The following is a 26,622-nucleotide window of genomic DNA, read 5'->3' as shown; positions in this document are numbered from 1 at the left end:
CTTACACAAAACACACACATATATATCTTATATACACACACACACGCACACTTACAAATCACACACCCACATACCACACAAACCACACACAGCTTTTTTCTCTCTCTGTGTCCATTTTGTTCTGTTTCTTTTCTTCTTCTTTAATCTATAGCTGTTGGCTATCTTGTGCAACTCTAACACGGAGAGTATGCAGAGTAGCTGTAGCCTCCTGAAACATGCTGACACTCACACACACACACACACACACACACACACACACACACACACACACACACACTCATGGCGTAACCCTACTATGCCACACCTCCTCAGTTCTAACACACCGTGTGTGTGCACGTATGAAAGTTTTTGCAGAAATGTACACAATTATTGTGTGTAGATCGTAGAACAGCGCTGTTCAGCGGCGTTGTGAAGACCATTCTCCATAGTAAAGAGAAGGCCAATCCAATCCATTTTTCTCTGTGGAAATCCGATCAGAAGATGCAACATGCACTTTTGTCTGAATTTAAACTTTTCCTGTTATGGTCAAGCTTCCTCAGAGAGACTTTGAGACTTTATATCTGCTACATGAAGCACTGAAGCTAAATCAGATGCAGCTACTCTGTACAGTAACACTAAAGTTCCTCCCCTTCCGGTGTGGGCGTGTTTAAACCTCTCTAAATGGAGAGGCTGTGTGGTGTGACCTGTGGGTCCCGCACAGCGGCCCGTCTGTCCCTTCACCCTTAAACCTCACATTGTTCATTTCATTTTGTGCTTGTGTGGGTCTTTGTGTGCAGATTTCGGTGTGTCCGAGGCACCCAGCAAGAGTGGGTCAGATACGGGGCGTGTCTCTGGACATGAGCATGGCTGCTAAAGGTGGGCCAGGCCAGTACCACCTGATCAGAAACAAACGCCCCCTACTCGATGCTGCAGCAGCAAGGCATGATGGGAAATCAGGGCGTCATGCCCAAATCAGCTGAACATGGCAGGTAGGTTGGTGTGGGTTTCCTTCCCGCCGGTCTGCTCGTGGGCATCTCGCGTTAATGTTTACAGGCAGCAGAGAGAGACTGAACTACAGAGTGTACAAGCAGACAAGCCATCGGGCAGGAGGGTTGGTTAGAAGGGCTTTACATCTGGTGTGTGTGTGTGTGTTGTGTGTGTGTGTGTGTGTGTGTGTGTGTGTTGTGTGTGTGTGTGTGTGTGTGTGTGTAACAGTACTGTTCAGGGTCTCGTCACACTAAAGGCGGAAAGAACATCAGTATTCTGGTGGAACCCTGCTGTCAGTGCTTTTGGGTGTAGCAGGTGTGACGGTGTAGCAGGTGTGAAGGGTGTAGCAGGTGTGAAGGTGTAGCAGGTCTGACAGCTGTAGCAGGTGTGACGGTGTAGCAGGTCTGACGGTGTAGCAGGTCTGACAGTGTAGCAGAGTGAGGACGGTGTAGCAGGTGTGACGGTGTAGCAGGTCTCACGGTGTGTCTGACATGTCAAAGACAGCTATCTTGCCTTAGTGACTGACAGGGACTTGAAATATGTTGCTCAGTCGCCCTAACTGAGACAGCGTATTGTACCATGACGAGCTGATTCATTCATCAACGACCTCCATGCTACATCAGTGCATCTGTCCTCCACGGGTTCCTGGAGGTGGAGAAGGAGGAGGAGATTACACCCATGGATGAAATGCTGCATGTCTCACAAAGGAAAAAACTAGGGCTTGTGTGTGTGTGTGTGTCCTGTGTGTGTGTGTGTGTGTGTGTGTGTGGTCTCCTGGACTCAGGACAGGCAAAATAAGGGACACAACTGTTCACCACTGCTCCTCCTAAAGTGTCTGTACCCCACACGGCCTCTGAGTACCAGGCCCGTCCGGCGTGTTAACTTGTCATTGCCCCTTGTCATATCAGAAGTGCTGTGAGTGTGTGTGTCAGAAGTGCTGTGAGCATGTTCACGCGTGTTGTGAGTCTCCTCACACAAAGGACACTGTTGACTTCATTTCTTTATTGCTTACTGATTTCTCTTTTCCATACCTTCCTGTGTGTGTGTGTGTGTGTGTGTGTGTGTGTGTGTGTGTGTGTGTGTGTGTGTGTGTGTGTGTGTGTGTGTGTGTGTGTGTGTGTAGGAGTACTGGGCAGTTCTGGCCCGCGGGCAGGAATGCCTCCCGACGCCTGGGCCTCTCAGGGTGCTGCTGCTGTTAGTAACTCATCGCCCTCCACTGCAGTGGCCTCCACGCAGCAGTCTCTCCAGCAGGGGGCGCTCCACAACCGCATGGTGCCCAACACCAGCACAGCCATGCCAATGAGACCTAATAGCCAGCCAGGCACTAGACCCATGTTGCAGTCTCCAATGATGCCCAACGGTACACACACATACACGCACTAAACAGGCCACATCTGATCAAGCACTGAACTGAACTCTGAACTTTTATTTTGTAATCGTTTCATTTGAGAGCAGTGCATGTTGCTTCAGTAGGCTAAATTGGGAATGTGCATCTCATTGTCCATCTCAGTTTCTCGTTCTCATGAGTGTATCGTATCCAACCTCTGTGTGTGTGTGTGGGCGTGCGTTTCTCCTACAGCCCAATCAGACATGGACATAGGATTGGGAATGGCAGGCCACCAGTTTCCACAGCAACAGGCACCACCCAATCAGACGGCTCCGTGGCCAGACAGCATGATTCCCGTAGAGCCGGTGCCCTTTGGAGACCCGAACCGGTAAACAACCTTTCTGAACGTCCCTGGATCTTGGCCCTGCCTGGCCTGCACCCCAACACCTACCACACACACACACACACACACACATTACTCACTCCTGCTGGAACCGCTGGTGTGTTCTCACTTTCCTGTGTGTGCCTGTGCGTGTGAGATGTGTGTGTGTGCATGCTGCTCTATGCCTGGTGTTACGACCCGGGACGCCACAAAGGTGAACTCAGGGGTCGCACATATGCTGTTACTATGTTCTGTGTTGTGCTGGCCAGAGAACCCACATAAGAATAGTAAGACACGGAAGCCAAGGTTGGAGGGATCAAGACTCAGTGTATTGCACGTATGCAAGTAACAGCTCAAAGCGCAATACACAACCCTTCAGCCCTGGGCAATGGGCTAGGAGCGGTGATAAAATAAACCAAACCAAACAAAACACCTATACTAAACCTTATCTCCCAACAACCCATCACATACAACATACAAAACCACTCTACACTAACCTGCTATACACATACAATAAACACATCACCGCCGCTTACCTGAGGTGTCTAGACAAGAGTTCAACTACGTGATGTTAAATGTAGGAGTGCACTCATCTACTCTTGCCCAGCCCAGAGCAGACAAAAGAGTAACAATCAATCACCTTTTCTCAATGCAACAAACCCAAGGAAAGAGACTAACAAACGATGGTCGTGTGCATAAAATCAAACAAAAACACAGCAGCATGGCTCTCCTCCTGCTCTCCTGGTCTTCGTCTGCTTTTATCCATTAGTCCTGATTGTAAGCCCCGCCTCCACTCAGGCAAACCTGCAAAATAAGAGTCCTGCATGCAAAGCAAACAACCCTTACCAGAAAACAGAGGGAGTGTTACGGATGATCCTGTGAAGGTGTGTGTGTGTGTCTGTGTGTGTGTGTTGTGTCAGGCCTGTGTACAGTAATCCCCAGGAGGATCATATCTGTGTGTGTTGCTCTGTGTGCCAGGCCTGTGTACAGTAATCCCCAGGAGGATCATATCTGTGTGTGTTGCTCTGTGTGCCAGGCCTGTGTACAGTAATCCCCAGGAGGATCATATCTGTGTGTGTTGCTCTGTGTGCCAGGGCTGTGTACAGTAATCCCCAGGAGGATCATATCTGTGTGTGTTGCTCTGTGTGCCAGGCCTGTGTACAGTAATCCCCAGGAGGATCATATCTGTGTGTGTTGCTCTGTGTGCCAGGCCTGTGTACAGTAATCCACAGGAGGACGGTCTGTGTGGTGCTGAAGGCCCTGCTGATGAAAGGTCTCTGCTGAATCAGCTCTACACGGCTCTCAAAGACTACGACGGCCTGGAAGAGATCGATCGTGCGCTTGGCATCCTGCCAGCAGGAAGCCAGGTAGTGACATCTGCTCGGGGGGGTTCCGTCCAGCGTGCATCTCTGTGTCTCTCCTACAGGAGGAGCGGGTCTCTCCTTCAGGAAGAGCAGGTCTCTCCTATAGGAGGAGCGCGTCTCCCACCTGCTCTATGCTTATGGCTCGTGATCAGAAGTTTAGGTTTAGGTAAAGAGGCGGAGCCTAGCTGATGACTCAGCTGCAGGATGACATGATGTCACTGAGCACTGTGTGTACCGAAAGGAAGTGTCATCAGTTGTTGATCCTGCATGTCTCCCTGTCTCTCTGCCCGTGTGTGTGTTTGCGCGGACGTGCAGGGTGCTGCAATGGAGCCTGAGCAGTTCCCCGGGCAGGAGACCAGCTTGCTGATGGATCAGAAGGCCCCCATGTACAGCCAGCAGCAGTATGGGCCCCCCCAGCCTCCCATGGCCCAGGGTGGCTACGCCCCCATGCAGGACCCCAACTTCCACGGCATCGCAGGCCCCATGGGCCAGAGGCCGGGCTACCCTATGCTCCGCCTACAGCCCCGCCCAGGGTTCCGCCCTGCGGGAGTCGTGGCCAGCCAACCCAACGCGCTCAGACTGCAGCTGCAACACAGGCTACAGGCACAGCAGGTTAGACACACCTGCACACACCTTAACACAGTCGGGTTAGACACACCTACACACACCTTAACACAGTCGGGTTAGACACACCTACACACACCTTAACACAGTCGGGTTAGACACACCTACACACACCTTAACACAGTGGGGTTAGACACACCTACACACACCTTAACACAGTGGGGTTAGACACCTACACACACCTTAACACAGTGGGGTTAGACACACCTACACACACCTTAACACAGTGGGGTTAGACACACCTACACACACCTTAACACAGTGGGGTTAGACACACCTACACACACCTTAACACAGTGGGGTTAGACACACCTACACACACCTTAACACAGTGGGGTTAGACACACCTACACACACCTTAACACAGTGGGGTTAGACACACCTACACACACCTTAACACAGTGGGTTTAGACACACCTGCACACACCTTAACACAGTCGGGTTAGACACACCTACACACACCTTAACACAGTGGGGTTAGACACACCTACACACACCTTAACACAGTGGGTTTAGACACACCTACACACACCTTAGCACAGTGGGGTTAGACACACCTACACACACCTTAACACAGTGGGGTTAGACACACCTACACACACCTTAACACAGTGGGTTTAGACACACCTACACACACCTTAGCACAGTGGGGTTAGACACACCTACACACACCTTAACACAGTGGGGTTAGACACACCTACACACACCTTAACACAGTGGGGTTAGACACACCTACACACACCTTAACACAGTGGGGTTAGACACACCTACACACACCTTAACACAGTGGGGTTAGACACACCTACACACACCTTAACACAGTGGGGTTAGACACACCTACACACACCTTAACACAGTGGGGTTAGACACACCTACACACACCTTAACACAGTGGGTTTAGACACACCTACACACACCTTAACACAGTGGGGTTAGACACACCTACACACACCTTAACACAGTGGGTTTAGACACACCTACACACACCTTAACACAGTGGGGTTAGACACACCTACACACACCTTAACACAGTGGGGTTAGACACACCTACACACACCTTAACACAGTGGGTTTAGACACACCTACACACACCGTAATACGTGGTGACACGTGGCCACTCCAACTCCAAAAGTTATTCCAACCTTCTTATGGCGGCATCATTCTGCTGGGTGGATCATTCAGGTGGAGGAATTGATGTTAGTGTTAAAAAATGACCCTCCTCTTAAACTGCATTGTAACTTGTTTTACGGGACTAATTAATGCTTCTCCTTAATATGGATTGTTCTAAGGTCCTGAATGTGTTTATTTTTATTTCATTTAGCTATAATTTTATTCATCTCATCGATCTTGTCAACATGCACATGCTAATCCAAACTGGACATAGTTGTCACACAAATGTAATGAATAGTAAAAGCGTATTAGCTTGGATAAGCAGTGGATACTCTGGATAAGCATGTGTTTATCTGGGTTCATCTAGCTAACTGGGCTGTGTGTTTGCTGGGTAAACCACATCATCCAATCGATAAAACACACCAGGATTTCACAGAAACTCATTTAGTTTAACAGTGGAAGAAACCACCATTGCTTCCTAATGAACATCTGTCTTTGGAAATCTAGTTTCTAAAAAAAAAAAAAAAAAAAAAAGATACCAAAAAAGTCTGGTATGCCTCCTGCTGGATTGTTAAGGAACTGCAACTTGACCTTATTTTAAGTTTTGCTGAATCAAAAGCTTGTTTGTTTTGTGTTCATTCCAGTTCTTCTATTTAATACTTTTGAGAGATTATTTTGAGGGTCGTCTTCTTGGGGCTGCACAGAGATTGATTAGTACATACAGAATAGCACATTTTCAAAAATATTTATATTCAGTTCAGTGTTATATATGATGTAAGCAAATGCATCAACGTAGTTTTTTTCTTTTTTATCTATCACACTTTTGTTTTATTTGTCTTTATTCTCTCGCTCCTTATTTCAGAATCGCCAGCCCATGATGAACCAGATGAGTGGAGTGGCCAATATGAACCTACCTCTAAGAAACAACGCCCCCAATCAGGTCAGTGGTGGCTGCCCAAACCAGAAATGGCCAGCGGGAAAAAAACAAGAACCCTGGATGGCTTTAATCTTTCAACCCTGCTCCAATTATACTGAACTTTTGATTCAGTCCTGCAATTCAATTTCAGTAGACAGCAAGTGACGCTTCTTGTCTTCCTGTCTTCTTATGGGTCTCCCTACTGTCTTCCTCACATTCTCTCTCTCTCTCTCTCTCTCTCTCTCTCTCTCTCTCATTTGCTGTCCCAGGGCTCCATTAACGCTCAGATGTTGGCGCAGAGACAGAGGGAGATGTTAAGTAACCACCTCCGGCAGCGACAGCTGGACCAGCAGCGTCTCCAGCAGCAGCGCAACGTGGCCATGCGGGCCCAGGGTCTGGGCCTGTCGGCCAGCATGGCGGCCGCCGGCGTGGCCGGGCCCATGAGCGGCGCGCGCAACCCCCAGGCCGCGCCCCAGCAGTTCCCCTACCCGGCCAGCTATGGTACAGGCCTGGCCTCGCCGCCCCCCCCCCACCAGCCCCTTCTCTCCCGTATCCCCAAACCTGCCCGCGCAGCAGCACCTCTCGCACGCCCCCCCGCATGGCGCCCCCATGGGCCTCGCTAACCAGGCCATACTGGGCAACTTGGCCGGACCGTTCGGGGCTGGTATGAGCCCGCAAATGCAGCACAGTGCCTTTCAGTTTCCCAGCTCAGGTACTGCCTGCCCTTTCTCTCTGTCTGTGTGTCCATGCTAACATCACACACACACACACACACACACACACACACACACACACACACACACACACATATGCACCACAGTCAGGAGCACTGGGGATTTAGCAACGGGATCAATGTGATCTTTCGTGTTTTAGCTGGAGAAGCAGTCATTAACCATGGACGCCTCTGATTAGAGATCCTCACACTAACTGCACCCTGTTCAAATCAACAGTCCAGCAATCCTCTTAAAAGAAAAAGGGCATTAAAACTGGACCAATATACCACATGTTTACAGTCAAAATGACTGGTTGTCTTTTTTTGGACAAAGGCTAGATCAAATAGTTTACCTTTAAACAGATAATTTGGCCGTTACCTTGTAATTCTTGCCCTAGAGTCAATAAAAGATGATGTCCACTAGAGGGCAGAGTTGCATGGGAAGCTTCAGTTATATAAGCTCTGCTGTGAGGAAGGCGTGATGACAGAAGCTATTTTGCATGTCAGCACAATTACAGTGGACCTAAAGAACAGCCGGTGATTTGTTTTTGGCCTTTGTGTCAGGTGGGGGCGCTGTGGTGCTCGCCAGAGTCATGGTGATGAAACATAGGCACAGAAACTGTGGAAATATTAATGGAAGTGTCATAAATGTCCACTTCTCCTGTCACTAATGAATGTTTTGTGACTAATTTGGCGTAAATAATTGGCACAGGCCAATGAACAAAGTATTGATTGATTTTAAAGGGTTTTAATGTTCATACACCTGCCAGAACTGTGTCCGTGTCCACACTGTGTGTGTGTGTGTGTGTGTGTGTGTGTGTGTGTGTGTGTGTGTGTGTGTGTGTGTGTGTGTGTGTGTGCGCGCATAGTGTTGAATGGAAGCCAAGCTGTTAATTTCTTAACTAATAACACAAAGACCCTGCCCCCTCCACTAAAGACCCCGCCCCCTCCACTAAAGACCCCGCCCCCTCCACTCAGGCGCACCAACCTCTGCTCACCTCTTTTGCCCTGGCTGCTCCAGCTAGCCGCTAATGCTAACCTGCATGCCGAGCTGCCTCCTGTTTGCTGGTGTTGTCTGTATCACTTCTGCATCCTGTGAAAAGCCTCCCTGTCGCCCACCCAATGTGTACCGTGATTCTGCTGCGGGAGGAACCGACCCGTACCACACTGAAATATCATTCCTAAAATCAGATTGTGTCTAGTGAATCTTGAGCAAAAGATCTGATTGTCTTCAGTAGTGTAAGTGTGAGTGTGTGTTTGTGAAGTATGCATAGTACTTTGGTCCAGCTGTGTGGCTTTACTGACTAATTCGGCAGGTAAAACGAATCGTGAAACCAGCTGGGTGATGAGTGGCACCTCTGATGGTGTGTTTGGAAATGTGAATGTATTGTTGGGAGGTGGAGGGAGACCTTACCATAACCAGGCCTGGATGAACGTGATGCAGATGTAGTTATTTCTAACTATGGATCTACACAAGTGTACATGCTGTGGCATTTGTATCAGTGGGGCCCATTGTGTGTGTGTGTGTGTGTGTGTGTGTGTGTGTGTGTGTGTGTGTGTGTGTGTGTGTGTGTGTGTCAGGAATGAGTCAGCAGCCTGATGGAGGGTTTGGGGGTGCTGCCACCCCTCAGAGCCCCCTCATGTCGCCCAGGATGGGCCACGCCCAGAGTCCCATGATGCAACAGGCCCCAGGCAATGGCACTTTTCAGTCCTCTCCAGATATGAATGGCTGGACCCAGGGCAACATGAATGCCAACAGGTACACACACACACACACACACACACACACACACTCTCACTCACTCACTCACTCACTCACTCTCTCTCTCTCTCTCTCTCTCTCTCTCTCTCTCTCTCTCTCTCTCTCTCTCTCTCTCTCTCACACACACACACACACACTCGCTCGTGCATTAAACTTGTCTGGTAAACTCACTTAATAGGCTTGCATGTTTAATAGATCTCACTACCAAATAGTATACGAAAGGGAAGTAATTCTCAGTAAAACCTGAATTTAAAAGTGTTATAATGAAGTCTTTGTCATAAGCCTTTAAAGCCTATAAGCTTTTATTTTATGCAAATGTGGTGTGTGACCCCCCCCCCCCCCCCCCCCCCCCTCCAGTATGTTCCCACAGCAGTCGAACGGCAGCGGCGTGTACAACGGCAACGCGATGAACCTCAACGTCTCCATGGCGCCCAACGCCGGCACCATGAGCAACATGGGCCAGATGGGGGGCCAGATGAACTCTGGACCTGCAGGCGCCATGGCAACCATGGGCCCTGAACAGGTCTCACCAACACCTCACGAGCTCACAAGCACCACACACACACTTCCCAGGACCCAAAGTTTGTGTGACAATCTAAACTGTAACTAGCTACCAGCTTCAGTTTGACCTTCTAGAGTTCATCAGCAGCTGTGAAGAGCTGGGTAGCTTACATCTTACATCAGTAGGTGTTAGTAAGTGACCTGGACATCTTAAGGAAATCCACCACAAAGGAGCAGCATCAAATCAAATCAAATATATTTGTATAGCGCTTTTCACAACACATGTTGTCTCAAAGCAACTTTACAGGATTTACAAGGTTAACAATACTATGGGTCCAAATCCCAAGCACAGGGATAGTTCTAGATATATGACCTCAATAGGTAGGGCCTTGGTCGCAAGGGAGTATCTCTATATCGTCCTCTGCTGTCTCTGAAACTTTCCGACGCTAATGAAGACTATTTAAGGTCTCCAGTGTTGCACCCAGGAGTTTGGTAAAAGGTGTCCATCTCGGATTTATTGAATGCCTTTCTTTACTTAACTTACTACATGAATGCCTTTTGGGGATGTGCTAAGTGTCTGGGCACACTTGATTGGATGATTTTGTCTAACACCAACTCATTAATAATTGACCCTTATTAGTGTGTCAGACTGCAGGGGGAGGGGCATCTAAAGAGCACTCCCAGCCACGCAGGAGTGTCACTGCAGCACGCTACGCAGCTGTGGGAACCCTTAGGCCTTTAATGTGCTGGATGTACACACACACACACACACACACGCGCATAGACGCACTTGAAACTCGTGTTTCTCCCTTTCTCTCCCAATTTCGGATTGCACCCTGGATGGCGCGTGTTTGTGCGCTAGGATTGATTCGTCCTGCACAGTCCCATTAATGAGTGTTCTTGGCATGTTGGCGTTCTGAAATGTTTGTAGTCTTGCTTCTACTAAAGCTTTTAAGCCTCATAAAATAGTATGAATATTTAACCAAGGCGCAGTGGCTGGATCGGTGCACTTCGTGGTGGACGTCTACAGACGTGAAACCTCATCTGATGATTTCTACCCAGTCAGTGTTTATAGCAACCAGCAGCTCTTAATAATTTAGCCTTTTACCATTAGCACAGTTTTAAGGACTTGTGTTCTCAATTTATTATCTCCTGGTGACCTTCTGAAGTTCAGCATTATGCCACATAATTAACTGGAGGTGTTTGCTATTGGTGCGGAACAGGAGTGTGAAGTTGTGCTCTCCCTCTGCGTGTTAGGCTGTAGTGTTTGGAGAGCCTGACTGGTCTTAATGGCGATGAGCTCATTGCAGCCAGCTGGGTGTATAAATAGGCCTGTATCAATAAAACATGCTGTGTGTATCATGGAGAAGTGGACGCTCAAAATCACCTTGTGGATAGATGTGCATTCGAACATAAAATATTTACACTGTAAAATGTAAACATATGCATTATACAGTACTGCTCAATGCAAAGCACAACTTTCTCATCCTCACTGGACAGAGCGGGCCTTCCCAGGTTCTGATAGCCTGCGTCGTCAGACCAAGTCCAAGTAGTTAAAGTCGATAGTTTCTAACTAAACGTATTCAGTGGATCAGGTACATTTGTGCTAGGACGTCCCAAAGATGGAGTGGGTCACACCGGACCACACTGCCCAAACTGTACTGTGTGGTTTGATGCATTGACTGGTTTATTCGCCTGTGTTGAACGTGGTCAGCTAACAGCAGGAATCTTCTGTTCTGTGATCTCTCAGCAGAAGTACTGTTGACCCAGGCGTGGAAGATGTCTCCCGGCAGGACAGAGTGCTAGGAAACCATTGCCTAGGAAATGGCCAACAGTAATTGGGTGGGACTCGCCAGCAGGAGCCCTGAACTGGCCCCAGCCCTTTGAGCTACTGCTCGCGAGCTCCTTACAGCTCCCAGGACATCCTACTGCCCCCTGCTGGAGACCTGTTCCAGGACGAGCACGAATGTTGGATGGGTGGGGGGTTCAGCCCCAAGGGGAATTACACACTCAGATACTGTCACTTTGATCTTTTGGACCTCTAGTGCTACCCCCCACTCCATGTAGCCTGCCCCCGATCTCTCTCTCTCTTTCTCTTTTTCTCTTGCTCTCTCTCTCTCACACACACACACACACACACACACACACACACACACACACACAGACAGACACACTCTGCAAGCCCTGCTGTATAATCGCATTCACCGTAGTGTGACTTAGGTCCCGTTCCCGCCCCCCCCATGACTCAGCAATGGTAGCATGGGGATCCCATGAATGTATTCCTCTCTCTCTCTCTCTCTCTCTCTCTCTCTCTCTCTCTCTCTCTCTCTCTCTCCTGTTCTCTTCTCTGTGGCCATAAGCCACATAAGTTCTCGTGCTCCCCTCTTGCCCTAACCCCCGGTGACGTTCTTAGACAGGGATGAAGCTTGCTAAATCTGTTCAGTGCTTAAAATTTAGCCATTTTTCCTTTTTTTTCTTATCTAACCCTGCTCCTCTCCTCCCCACGTGAGAAGAAAAGAATACATTTGAAATGGCTACTACACAAATCTGGATTAAACAGATTAAACGTTTGAGGGCAGTGGTTTGTGAAATTAGACTTAATTTAGTCAAGAGGTTTATTGTGTGTTAAATTAAATTCTATTCTAATGTATAGGTTTTTTTTCCTAAACAGTGTAGATATCTTTATTGAACTACAATGAAAATCACTGAAGTGAAGGCCGAGCCTGGTGAGGGTGTGTAGGCCTCTTTATTTATGACTAAGCAAAGTTTGGTTTTGTTTCCTTGTTTGTTTTGTCCAGTAGTTTCAGATAGAAACTTAAAGTGATTACAGACGTCTTTGTGCTCGGCAGACAGGTTGTATGTACCAGGAACAAACCCGCCCTGATTGGTGGCGTGCTGTTTTCTTCAGCGACGGCCCGGCTCTCGCCCTCTGCCTGCCCGTGTTCTCCTGGTGGACATGCTCCAGGGGTCAGAGAGGCCTTCTCATGCATGGCAGTGTTTTCAGGGAACATGCGAGAAGCAGATTCTCTTTGTGCTGTGGTACCGAAGGAAGATCTTTGGCGTTCATAGCCAGCACGTGTGATGCTGGGGAAGCTACTCAGTGACTTCTTTGCCTTCATACTACAGACCCAGAGGAGGGAGCCCACCCAGCCCTACCCAGCCCTACCCCAGCACGGCAGTGCGCCCTCTCTGGTGGGGGAGTGTTGGTTCATGTGAGCTGCTTGGTACAACCACAGCCTGATGTGGTGTTGAGAAACGACAAGCAATAACTATGACTTGATAACTTTTGCTTTCTTTGTTTTGTAATTTTGTACAGTTTTGCTTTTCTGGATGCAGATTCTTGCTCCCAGTTTTAACCCAGTATTTAAGACATTTTATTGTGATTTCTATTTTTTTTTTGTGAGGAGGGATACATTAAGGCAGGTGGATTGGCCAACACTGGGTAGCACTATCCTATGTGACACACACACACACACACACACATACACACACCAACACTGAGTAGTACTACCCTGTGTCACACACACACACACACACACACACACAGCCTCAGTATATATTCTTCTGTCCCAGATCCCAGAGTAAATGTGACAACACTGGTCATTTGAGTTGGACTCATTTGCTTTGACTCTTCAGTTCTGTGAGTGACCTGTCACAGAATCTGACCTCAGCACAGTCAAAGCTACTGTATTATAGACTCTCATCTCTGCATCAGTGCAGACATTCTAACTTAACATACACCTGTCTTAATGCCCTAATGCCCTCCACCTGGTGTGTTTTTATATATATATATATATATATATATATATATATATATATATATATATAAACTGGATTTGATCAAATGCTCAGTGGAGTTATGTGGTGGTCTGAACATGCCATCCCCACCTGTCTTTTCATGTATTCAAGGTTCAGGTTTGATGAAAGTCTGGGTTCACTTATTCTCACCGACAGGCCGGCAGCCTGTACCTTTTGCAGGGTTCTCGCTCTCTCTCTCACACACACACACACACACACACACACACAAATCGCCGTGCATGTGTGTGCGTGCGTGCACGTGCAAAGGAATGCTGTGTTTTCTACAGCGCGTTTGTTGCCATCATTTCCTCGATATCTGCCAAGCGCCCGCGCTGCTCCACACACGCAGGCCGAGTAATCCCGAGGCTTGCTGTTCTCTAGCTTCAGCCTTTGCCGTTGAACGCTGTAAATACAAAAAAAAATTAAATAAATCCACAGATCCATAAATTTGCAGGTTGTTTTTAACCTGCGCCCTCCTACCCACAGGTCTGTATTGGCCGTCTGCCTGAGTTTGAGTTTTGGATAAAAACGACTTTGACTCACTGACTCACTGCAGCTCTCGCGATCCTACACGTGCAGTGGCTCCTCCTTTCTCCTCGACATTTTAGAATAAACAAATTGAGTTTTGTTTGTAATTATTTATTTTATTGTTTCCGGTCAACTTTTTTTTTGGCTTTGTTTTAATGGTCATTCAACACCGCGAGCAAGCACTGACATCTTGCAGGAATACCTAGCTGAGAATAGCCAGTTTTTAAGACTCCTGTATGTTCCTCGGCAACAATCCAAAGATTGTCTAAATTTTTTAAGAAATACAAGCCATGAAGTGACGGTGACGAGTCTGCAGTTGTTAACGCTATCAGGAATAGGTGCAAAATATCGGTTTGCCCTGCAAATTTTACGAAAACGATTTATGTTTACCTTAAATTTTGTTCCGGGAATTAATGTCTTTTTGTAGTCTGCCAATTTCGTAGAGCTAAATGCATAAACCGGAAATGCTAAACCTAGCATCTTGCCTTAGATCTGTTTAAATGTCCTGTATATTAGCTCCAGAGTTGTCTGTATTATATTTGTATAGTGAATCACAATACTGAACGAGTTTATCACTGCTCAACTATGTCCTTTCTGCTGGATACTGATATGCATCTCTCTCTTTCTATCCGTATTTGTCTGAATATTGTTCATTCTTCACGTTTTGATTGCGATCAGCTGTGGGTTCTATTATTTGTACAGTTCTAATTTTACCCTATGTATGAAAATGATGCAATGGGAAATCGAAGCAATATGTAATTTATATGGACTCTTTGGAGAAAGCTTACAGTATTGCGCGCTACGAGATGTATTTTTTCCAGTTGTGTTGTTCACATTAAATATCATCTGTTCACCCGCATCGATGTTTCTAATATTAGTGTGAGCATTTATGCAAAGTTAGATATACCGCGAGAAAACTTAAAAACAGTTATGCAAGTTGTCAACTAATATTGCTTTGCTGATGCTATTTGATGTTGAATAATACCATTGTAAATAAAGAATTCTGTTATTGCAATATTTAAAACGATGTTCTGATCATTTTAACGGCGTGCTTGAGTGATCGCGTTAAGTCTAACTGGTTTATTCGCCTGCTGGAGTGCAGTGCACCACGCCATAAAAAACTGACGTAAAAGCAAGCGAGTATTTACAAGGTTTGAAGTGGCACGTGCACTTCCAAAACGAACAGGTCGCGTGCTTTGATTGTACCGCAGTAACGACGTTCCAGCGCGCGAGACGAGCTGCGTCTGCCTCGCGGTGAACATTAACGCAAACGCGAAAGCGGTTCGCCTACTCCGTAGCTCCCCATGTGTGTCTGACCCAACACCATAAACCAGCCTTTTGTTCAATCTGAAATGATTCCACAACCGGGTGGCATAGCTAGCTAAAATTAACTATAAAATGTTGACATTACTTTTAATCACTCATTTTATTATAACGTTTTTCCGTTAAATTAAAAAATTTAACATCAATGCATCATAACAAGCAGGTTGTTTCTGACCGTTCCAGATTATTGTATGTACGTTTACAGACGTAGACTGCAATATAATAAAGTTACTTTAGTGTCAGGATATGTGCCATAAGCAGTAAGAAAAATGGAAATCCATTTTAAAATAGTAGGCCTTTGTCCAACCCTGCAGCGACTCCTTTGAAGCTGGCTTCTGTCGGTTGGGTCTTATTTTATCATCGATGCCCTGACGAATGTCCATATCCAGACCGACATTTTTCTGTAAAATTCGTCGCATTATATTTTATTAAGTGCAAATAGCCTATGCACTATTTAGTCGTATTATTCTATTCACTTATATCTCTGAAACAGAAATGCTGAAGTATATTATTTTGCTGTTTTGTCTAATTAAATGAGTTTTGAAATCTTAATCTTTATTTGCACATGCAGCATATTTAATTGCTTGCTAGGTCCTCATCAGTACCAAGTCTTACTTATCTCGATAATCTTTTCAACGTCTTATAACGGTGGAACAAGTAGAACCGGAGAGCACGTAATTCGGTGCTCTGTGTCTGTCCAGAATAATATTTTGGTAGGCTATGCAAAATGACCTCCGGCTGCATATCACGATGCCACATCTTTGACTATTTAACTGAAATTAAGTTAAGTGGGTGGTCAGTAGTTAACACGTTAGAGAAGTTGGTGTTGCATATGAAAGAGTCTTAGAAGTAGAGCCATTCGCTAGTATAGCGCGTGTTAACGTGTAATTCCCCTGGGGGCTTGGAGAAAGATTTGAGGATGAGCCGATGGCCAATAGCTGAACGGATAGAGAGACACTTCCTTTCACTCGTCCCATTCTAACCTCCACGCTGAGCTCCCAGATCTGCCTCCAGCTTCTTACAAACAACACAACAACCCAGCACTCCACCAAGCGCACGTCCTTCATCTCAATCAAACAATCTCACTTATTTCTGAAGAGAAAAGAACGGACTCTTATTGCATGTCTAAAGCTTTTGTCTGGTGAGTGAATTCTACTACATCTATATTTTATTTATTTTTTCCAATTTTTTTTTTTTTAGATTAAACTGGTATGCGCCAAAGCCTCGCTAAGTCTCGTCTTTTACGTCAAATGTGTTGATTTAAATGTACAGACATACTGTTCATTCGCAATAATTAGCCAGGGTCAGGAACTTATGGAGCATGACACGCCCGTTAATGCTTTCTGAAAGAGTTTGGAGAGCTTAATTAATGTTGACCTTTCTGGCTGACCCGCTGTTCTTAAACTGTGGTGTCATGACCCCAATTTGTCTATTACCACCGAGTCCACTGTGATCGCAGAACATGCTCCTTGTTTGAGGAAACAGTACATTTTATTTTCACTGTAGACGACAGAGAAGGTAGGAAACTTTTTAGATGCCACTGCAATTAATCCGGTGTGTTCAAATAGCCTGGTGAGAACTCAGATTTAAACACTGCTATGTATTGTGCACAGCAGTCTAAATGTTTGTATTTCACAGCTGTTCTGTGAGACCAAATATCTAGAGACTAACCTCTTCCATTCATGTTGTGCACAGAATACAGAAGAGCCGCGGACTATTTAAATGGTCATCAGATCAGCCTCCTGTATCCTGCCGTGATGTCGGTGTCTCTGTCCGGTAACACCGCGCTGAGAGACAGGAGTTTCCACTTGGACCCGCTGACCAGCATCTCTGGAGGTTCCGGTTACTGCCCCGTCCCCGGCGCGCAGTACCTCGGCGTCCTGAAGAGCGCACACGCCTTCCACCCGCTCACATCGCTCGGCCGCCTGGTGTCGGACACACACGCGGTCATGCCGTTTCACTTCAGCGGGGCGCCGTCCATCTTCAGCCAGAACAATCACCAGGCGTCGGTCCTCCACGAGCAGCTGCTCAACGCGGCCGGTCTCCCGTGTTTCAGTCGGATCCAGTCGACTCACGCGATCTGCTCAAAACACGAGGGGGTGACACAAGTGCCCCCTGAGCGGGCAGCGGGGTTACTCTCGGACCTCAGTGGTGCGTTCAGAGACATGTCGTCCTCCTCGTCCTCGACGTCCTCTTCTCCAGCCAAGGACAGTTTGGTCTACCTGCCGTGCACGGAGACGGTGAAGGAGCGGACACGCGCCTACAGCTTCACCGAGGAGGATCTGTTCACTGTTCTGTACGGATACTCCAAAAACCACAAAGAAAACGTCGCTCACGCCATCTCAGGCCTCACGTTCCCCATTAATACAGGTATGCTAATTATGTACAGTTTTCATAAGTATTTCATAAGTATTTTGTGAAATAATGTGTAGCATAAAGTGGCTATCTTTACTGCGTTTTCGAGATTAATATAATTTTTATGTATTGATCTACTGATTTTTGTAATTGTAATTTCAAAATTAGACAATCGACTGTTAACTCTTTTAAATTACTTTTTTAGTTTCAGACCGCCTGCCTCTGAGTTTTGATACGGAAAGCCTCGAACTACCTGAAGGTAGTAACCTATATATATGTATATATTCATGTTGTAAATACACATTTATGTAGGAACAAAGACGCAGTGCTTGTGTTTGTCTTTTCAGGTTTATTGATTCACCAGACCAGTTGCGGAAGTGTTTCCCATTATGGGGTTTTTGCTGGTAAGAGCACTATACCGAAGGGCACACGCTTTGGGCCATTCCGAGGGAAACTGGTCAACACAAGCGAAATCAAAACCTACGATGACAACACACTAATGTGGGAGGTAAATGGAGATTGTATTAATAGTCATTTTACAATCACACTGCCACCAATTTCATTCCCATATAATCAAATTTTATTATAAATAAAATTAAGTATAGAAGCGACTCAATTGACATTCGTTTTATTTATCCACTTCTGAAATGACAAACTATTATTTCCCCGTTAAGATATTTGAGAACGGACGTTTAAGTCACTTTGTGGACGGCAGAGGTGCGTGTGGGAACTGGATGGCTGTGGTGAAGTGCGCTCGTTTCCCGGAGGAACAGAACCTCATCGCGGTCCAGTGCGACGGTCACATTTACTACGAGACGTGCAAAGAGGTCCGGCCGTCCCAAGAACTTCTGGTCTGGTACGGAGACTGCTACGTTCAGTTCTTGGGCATCCCGCTCACTCTCAAAGATTTCTTCGTCGACAGCGAACCGATGCCATCGGAAGGTATGGAGACGTGTAAAAAATAATTTCGCAGCCAACACACACTGTTTATATATCTTCTTATTATGTACACTAGGATTAGAATACATAATTGCGCAGGTATTGAATAATTCTAACTGTGCTCAAAGTATTATGCAAACGTTTTTGCCAGGGTAATTGATGGGCATAAATAAAATGCTGATTGATTGGGATACATGTAGGTCTGAACAAAACATTATAATTGTTATAAAGTTTTGGCTTATGAAAATGGATTGTTCTCTGCCCTGCCTGTTTTAGACTCTGGAGAGGGTTACAAATGTGATCGATGTGGAAAAGTCTTCGCTTACAAATACTACAGAGACAAGCATTTAAAATATACGCGCTGTGTGGACCAGGGCGACAGGAAATTCCCCTGTCATCTATGTAACAGGTCATTCGAGAAAAGAGATCGACTGCGAATACACATTCTACACGTGCACGAGAAACACAGGCCGCATAAGGTAAATGTATGAAATGTGGCATTTGAGTCGCGAACTCATACTGTTCATTTCATCTATGTTAATACTTTCATAGAGGCTGGAATACTTCAGCGCGTGTTGTTCAGAAATAATAACTCCCAATTGAAATGCCTGTCTTTGATATGTGGGATGAATTTTAAAAAATCAGTAAACTTAATAAACATGTTTTAATCATAAGTATGCGTTGTAAAATAATGTTTCATTGTTTTGCTCTGCTTTGTTTGGTTTATTTCAGTGTTCTGTGTGCGGCAAAAGTTTTTCACAGTCCTCCAGTTTGAACAAACACATGCGCGTGCACTCAGGAGAGCGACCGTACAAATGCGTTTACTGCAACAAGGTGAGGTCTCTGGTGTGGGCCACGAGCCAGGAGTAGATCTGGCTCATTTCATGGTGTATTTAACCACAGCGCTTATTATCCCTCTCGTGGCACACTCGGGGCCACACTTACACGCTAGTTAATGCCAGATGCACATCCAAGCCATTGTTCATTGGGATTATGGCTTTTATTTATGACTCGTGAACAAAACTTTTCCTGACGCTTTGTCTTAAACGTACCTCTTTGCATGGAGCGTCCGAAACGAGTTAACAATGTGCTATCAAGTAACTCTAACTCTGAATTGCCAGAACTTTATTTACTCTGATTTTCGTTATAATGGCATCCAAGATAGGGCAAAGAAGAAAACACATTAATTTGTGCTTTAACTATCGAATGAGTACACTTTAAATCCGGGGTCAGGTCTGTTCCAAAATTATACCTACATTCAACTGGGGAAAAATGCAATATCTGATCTTAAAATAACCATTTGAATTGAAAATGTCCTTCTATGACTGAGAAATATTAAAGCTAAGAGAATATAGTTTACATCAGGGCAATGCACGAAGCTTGGCTTCATTTCAGTCTTGTGCTAATATTATGGAATAAGTATGACATAACTGTTGTTGTTGCAGGCTTTCACGGCGTCCAGCATTCTGCGCACTCATATCAGGCAGCATTCAGGCGAACGGCCGTTCAAGTGCAAACACTGCGGAAAGGCGTTCGCTTCTCACGCGGCTCATGACAGCCACGTCAGGCGAACGCACGCGAAAGACAAACCCTTTTCCTGTGACGTTTGTGGCTGCACGTTCCAAGAATCCGAGGAATTGAAATTCCACATTAAAAGTCATAAAAGTAAGACCACCGTTTAAAGGCACAAAACTATAGCTTAAGAGATTTCACTCACTCAAGTTTTACTTCTACTCATACGAAATCAGACCTTAAAATTAGACTGAACCGGCTATGTACTCTATTTAATTAATCTGACTTAATAATACTTCCAGATAATGTCAATACGCCAATCAGTGTGCATTTTAATGATCACGTTATACATTTATTCGTTTCTGTTTGCATTTTTACGCATGTCAGTGTATAAATATAGGCCTACCTAAATTGCATAGGACAATTGTGTCATATGTTTCTTTCTCTTTTTCCTATCTGAATTTACATTACATTTAACAATTTAAAGTTTTACTATCAGGCCACTTTGAGCTTACATATTATGAAACGTCGAAATGTTTTTTTTCTTAGATAGTTGTATTGTTTCTCTCATAATTAAATTGTTTAATCATTTTGTGAATAGCTCTTTTTAAAATCTATTATATATTATTTTATAATTTCTGACAGAGCGACCATTTTTGGAATCGACGGTTCTTCCATCACCTCCGGGGATTCGTGCAGCGGAAGAGAATCCTTCTTTCCCCATAAGCACAGAATGCGCTCCAGCACAACGGCACATAGGCGAGAGTTTCTCTTTCCCTGGACTGACCAAGATTAATCCCGAGTACAGGCCGTGGAATTAACGCTACAGCTATGGCTTGTATCGAAATGTCCAATCGCAGCTTTGTGTTTTCCTTTTTTCCTTCTCCTAAGAGATCATGCTCAATGTTCGTCTGTTTAACACACATGTAATTTCATATATTTAATGTGGTGATGTAATGTCCCTTAAAATTGTGTTTTGCTGTAATGTACTGTGACTTATTTATTTGTGTGTTTTGTTTTAACCACTATTTGTAATGTTATTTGTTTTAACTACCTTTGAGGTGTTTTGTTGGCTGCAAATTTGTTATCACGAAGTTTAGGCTCGCTAATCATAAGAGCATAATTATTATTTTATAAAATTCAACAGGTTCATTATTGTTATCACCACCATCGCCATTATTTTATTATTTATTTTATTACTTATTTCTGTATTTGAAATTTTCTATGCAAATTCAAACCATCAAATTTATACATGTCTACTTTGACCGTTCTGTAGCTACGCTACACGTCATTTCTCGCGAGCGGAAATCGTCAGTGTGCCATACGGCGTTAACATGACGTAATATCACCGTAACGAAAAATAAAAAATATAAGGCATGAATCGGATTTTTGAGTGATTTCATTTTTTACTTAGTAAAAGTCACATTTTAACGAGAATTCACATTTTTATTCGTTTTTAACGTTTTCAATATACTAAAACACAATAAAACAAACAAACAAAAATCTGAAAATCCTCCGTCAAGGCTTTTTTCGACGTTTTTATTTTCTCGTTTGTCTGGAGCTAAAACGAAAGTTATTTTTCATATTATTAAGTTATTGTGACTAATGTTACATTATTGGGGCGTTTTTATTGCAACTTAGAACAAGATCGTTGTAGATCAAATAATGAGACTCAGGATCTTTGTGGATCAAATAATAAGGCCGTTTATGTAATTGTTTTGAAGGTGTACAGACGTACAGCAGCCTATGGGTCTTTGGCTGTATAAGTAACATTTGGCCGTGAAAAGCGAAAATATGCTTCTGATTCTGGGACGCCGGCTCACGCGCAGCTAACCTACCAATCAAGGTAAAGTAAGAAGTAATTTATGATATGATAATATATTAACGTTTTGCAGTAGTACTTGTGTCTTATCAATATAGCTACCAGTCAGGATTTATTTTAGCATTTTACTGTGTGTTTAGTGTGCGACGTGGAATATCAGAGTGCAAAAACGCACGTGAACCGTTGGAGAAGTTGTGCCAGGAATGTTTCTGAGAGCAGAAACCAAAGGAGGGAGAGGGCACGAGCTGCTGAAGTTGCGCGCGTGTGTGTGCACGTGCATTCACCGTGATTTGCTAAGTGATAGCTAGGGGCGGGAGAGGAGGGCCAAAAACATCCCCCAACAGCAAATTAATGACAATGGACTACTGCAATGAGGTGGCTTGAGAAGAGAGAATAGGAATCCCTGTAAACAAAGGCAGCTTTTCTGACATCTGCTCACCCCCAGTTCTGTGTCCGCATGTTGCCAACTGTCTCTGGAAGAGAGAGACTAAGAGAATGAATGCTGAAAAGAGAGACAGAGCGAGACGGAGAGGGAGAAGTGCACTCTGACAAATTATACATGACTTCATCAGTGTGTGGCTGTGTGCACTTTTGCCACCTTTTAGCCAATAGGAAGCAAAAGCAAAGGCTGAGGTAAAAGTAATTTATAATGTAACTTTCGTATTAGCTTGATTGCTTCACTGTTCCTGTCTCCAGATCACTTTACACCAATTCCCTTCTCCTGACTTCAATCTTCCTCTTTTACACCAAGTTTCCTCATAATTTGCCCCTCTTCCATTCAGGGAAAGTTTTTCAATGTATTTTGTTCTCTTGGTATGTTTCATCACTGCTTTATCCACCATTGGATACACAGTGAGATCACATGAAACACTTTTGACTAAGGGAGCCATTCAAAGCATGAGTTTGTTTTGTGTTGTATTGTGTTTGCATGAGAACTGGTTAAGTTCATTTAGAGTCGTTGAGGTTATATTCATGCTTATTGTTGTTACGGATTCCCCGCCAGCACTGTGACGAGGCCGGACACCTGCAGAGCCACAATGGAGCCCTGCCTGCAGCTTCTCGCAGTGCTGTCAGAGGGAACCACTATGGTCCCCACCACCAGTTTCACCCTCACTGCTTCCACACAAAACACAATGCGTAATAGGTCAAGCTCCGGAGGACGATTCAATTCCCTAGTCATATCGGTACTGGGAGGTAGAGGAGACTTAGTCAGTAATCTAACCCTCAGAGGACCCTGCACCCCATGGCTGGTCTTTGATGGTCCACGCAGGCTCTTGGGTGTACATATGTGTCTCAGACCTCATGGTGCTTCGGTATTCCTTCTGGGTGGATTCACTGGAGTGTCTCTTTATCATGGCCAGAGTCGGAGTGGCTAATCGGGAGATTCGGGAGGATTCCCGATGGGCCGGCTCATGTCAGTCTCTAGTTTGGGCCAATTGGGACGGAAAAATAATTTTGGGCCGGATTTGGGCATGAAACTCCCGGGCTGAAAAAGTGTCCCACTCCGGCCCTGATCATGGTCATTGTACCTCCTCACTTGAGGTGAGTTCGGTTTTCATAAATTATCTTCACATAATGTAATATCATTAATCCATGTGGGATGTGTCCATTAGCATCCAGTTGTGTTAAATTCTGTTGAGGTTCAGTCTGGAGTCACGATGGGGTGGAACAGCCAGAGGGAATTCACACTAAAAGTTGTACTGTCACAGAAACACGAGACGTGGTTTAATGGCTAGTTCTCGCTGTCTTTCCCTCTGTCTCTCTCTCACACACGTTCTCTCTCTGTCTCTGCTGAAGTTTTATATGCTTGGCTATAGGCATTGATTTCACACTTAACCTCCACGGCCATTAAACACTGCCCTCTCTGACCTGGAGATCCATAATTCAGTTTGTTCTCTTTATTAATGTGATATTACGTTACTAATCTCCCCTCTGAGGCACATGGCTGTCACAGGCTATGAGGCTGAAGGTTAACTTCTAATGACATCTAAATAATAATTCTCCTTAAATATGGTATGAGAATGAGGCATTTGTCAGAATTATAATATGTAAATAATTGTAATTATAAAAAACAACATAATTATATATGTATATATAATACAGTAGATTATATTGTATTGTGTTTTGTGTGTGTGTGTGTGTGAGAGAGAGAGAGACAGGTAAACCAAGAAGGATAAACCAGCATATGCCTTAGTGCAGTGACAGGGGAAGAGTGTCTTTCTCTCTCTCTCTCTCTCTCTCTCTCTCTCTCTCTCTCTCTCTCTCTCTCTCTCTCTCTCTCTCTCTCTCTCTCTCTCTCATACACGCATCTCTCTGTAAGTGGTTACCTGTCAGTTCCTATTTCAGCCACCCCTTCAGTCACTACCGGCAGCATAGCTAAACCGTGGCCTGATCAATTAGCCTTATTGATCCTCTAATAGCAGGCAGCATACAACACAAGACTGTCCTCACACTGGCCTCAGGCCCTCAGCTGAGTGGCCCATAAACACAGCCTTAAACAGATCCTTGCAAAGGCACCGGAGAGAAGACCACACTAGTCATGGTCTGCTGTGATCCAGGGGGGGTCCAGGGGGGTCCAGGGGGGTTCCAGAGCAGGCAGAGAGCAGCCTGCTACCAGGCGAAGACTGAGCTGTGGAGATGGTGAGGATTTCCTCAGGGACTGTCGCTAATCCACAGGAAAGTCCAGCTAAACGCTCAGAATGCAGCTCAGTGGATGAATTGCAGATCAAACACAGCAAAGCTGGTACACTCGGGGCAGAGAGAGGGGGAGAAAGAAAAGAGAGAGAGAGAGAGAGGGAAAGGTCGAAAGAGAGAAGGAGAGAGTCCAGATGACAGTTGCAGTCAAACAGATGGCCAGTTGCTGGACTGAAGCATCAGTAAACCTTTACTGAGGAATGGTCTCTTCAGTTATTCTTTTCTGAGGGCTGGTCTCTTTAGAAAACTTCTACTGAGGATCTGTCTGTTGGGAAAACACACACATACATGTCCACTCATACATTTCACATTTCACTACATGATGAAATTTGGTAACACATTTTAATGTGAACTTTGTCACTATAATGAAGACTCCTGCTATGCTAAATTATGCTATTTTATTCTAATCACTTTATATATGCAGGCACGCTCAAAATAATATTCAGTTGCTTCTCTTTTGTAATGTCATCCATCTTTTCCCCATGTGTACTCTGTACAAGCAAAGAACTGTTTGCCCACAGGATTGGGCTCAGATGGAAGCAGTGTGGTGTTATATACACACACACACACACACACACACACACACACACACACACACACACACACACACACACACACACACACACACACACACACACACACACACACTCCCCTCAGCAGCTCTACCCCCTCTCTTAGTACTCATCCTTTCTACAGAGTCTGTGTGTGTGTGTGTGCGTGTGTGTGTGTGTGTGTGTGTGTGGTTTCCATGTGCATCAGTGCAGTAGTTACTTTGTCATATTATTATATTATTGTCTTTATTTTTTACTTTCCCTTTGGAATCTTTTTTCTTTACACCTCAGCCAGTAAAATCACCTTTTGGCCAGTGATGGCATGCACGTATATATCAGCTGTAAAAGCAATATATAGATATACTGCACTTTACTGCACCTCCAGTGTTTAACACAGGTTCCAGCTGGCTTTGGTGAGGGTAGCCAGTTGATCTGCTAGTTAAAGTCACCCATCGTACCTCCCCCTGTAACCACCGCCAGCCTCAATTTGTCAGGGCAAACCCTTAAATTCTCTAAACCAATTAAAAACAAGTATAATTTTCAAATTAGAATTGAGCAAAACAATTAAGTAGAGTCAATGGCTGTACACTATACACTGTTACATATGATTGGCTGTCCACACATACATTGCTACTGTATACTCTGCTAGTATGAAATTAAGTAATTTGCAACAAGCGGGATTAAATAGTGAGAGGGTTGGTTTGAGGTGACCAGAAAGGGAGCCTTCACACAGCGGTGATAAGGTAAGGGCTAGAGATGCCAGATGCCGTGCTGGGCGGAGCTAAGCCTCTCAAAGCAGCGGCTGTACGTCTCATGTGACACCAGCGAAAGCTGATCAGTTCCCAAATCAATTTAACATCAAATCCAGAGGATCAGCAGTCAGGTTTGATTGTATCACAGTGCAATAATCTCAGTTAAATTAAACAAAGTAGTTCATTTTTTAATCATCATGCTTCTAAGAAAGGTTGAGCATATTGCAAGCAGGGGCTTCAGTCCTGGCTGGATCTGCATGTTGGTATTCTGGGCAGTTTCCTGAGGAACAGGGAGACGACCTGAAGCCACAGTCCCGCAGTCTCGCCACGGGACACAAAGCCTCCTGCTGAAACATTTATGAAGTCTTATGACCCTTTCTCTGCCTAATGTACCCTAACAAGCCTTTATGGGCTCTCTAGCCTAGCTACACCTTTAGCCTTGCCAGCATCTAACTCCTTAACACCCCCCCCTCCCCTCCCCAGCCCTGCTCCACCCCCATCGTGGCTTTCTGCTCAGTCACATGGTTAAAGCACGATGGCTGACCTACAGATGACTGATGTCTTTAACCCATCAAGTTAAAATGCTGCATTTTTAAATCCTACTTTCTTTTCACAATTATTTTGCAGCAATTACTGAACGTTAGATTAGTACTTACACTTATTTCTTTAATAGGAACAAGCAAG

The 26,622-nt window shown here is 45.1% G+C and overlaps 2 protein-coding genes across 2 annotated transcripts in view; both read left to right on the top strand.

The window, feature by feature from the left end:
- ncoa2 (nuclear receptor coactivator 2) overlaps positions 1-14,849 on the top strand; it is a 64,976-nt gene extending 50,127 nt beyond the window's left edge. Inside the window, 12 exon segments of the mRNA XM_077012358.1 lie at positions 787-887; positions 889-982; positions 2,090-2,326; positions 2,546-2,681; positions 3,886-4,042; positions 4,355-4,651; positions 6,636-6,713; positions 6,959-7,210; positions 7,212-7,401; positions 8,983-9,160; positions 9,521-9,686; positions 11,415-14,849. Of these exon segments, the coding sequence (XP_076868473.1) occupies positions 787-887; positions 889-982; positions 2,090-2,326; positions 2,546-2,681; positions 3,886-4,042; positions 4,355-4,651; positions 6,636-6,713; positions 6,959-7,210; positions 7,212-7,401; positions 8,983-9,160; positions 9,521-9,686; positions 11,415-11,429 (1,901 nt within the window). The 3' untranslated portion in view covers positions 11,430-14,849.
- A 1,912-nt stretch (positions 14,850-16,761) lies between these two features.
- prdm14 (PR domain containing 14) lies at positions 16,762-21,085 on the top strand. The gene is made up of 8 exons (XM_077010700.1): positions 16,762-17,683; positions 17,874-17,927; positions 18,016-18,176; positions 18,343-18,610; positions 18,884-19,086; positions 19,340-19,441; positions 20,053-20,272; positions 20,765-21,085. The coding sequence occupies exons 1-8, from the start codon at positions 16,996-16,998 to the stop codon at positions 20,938-20,940; spliced, it is 1,872 nt and encodes a 623-aa protein (XP_076866815.1). The 5' UTR covers positions 16,762-16,995; the 3' UTR covers positions 20,941-21,085.
- Positions 21,086-26,622: the final 5,537 nt, after the last annotated feature.

Source organism: Brachyhypopomus gauderio, chromosome 7, assembly GCF_052324685.1.
Source record: "Brachyhypopomus gauderio isolate BG-103 chromosome 7, BGAUD_0.2, whole genome shotgun sequence".
Classification (NCBI taxonomy): domain Eukaryota; kingdom Metazoa; phylum Chordata; class Actinopteri; order Gymnotiformes; family Hypopomidae; genus Brachyhypopomus; species Brachyhypopomus gauderio.
Note: the sequence above shows the minus strand (reverse complement) of the source record. Positions and strands in the feature narration are given on the sequence as shown.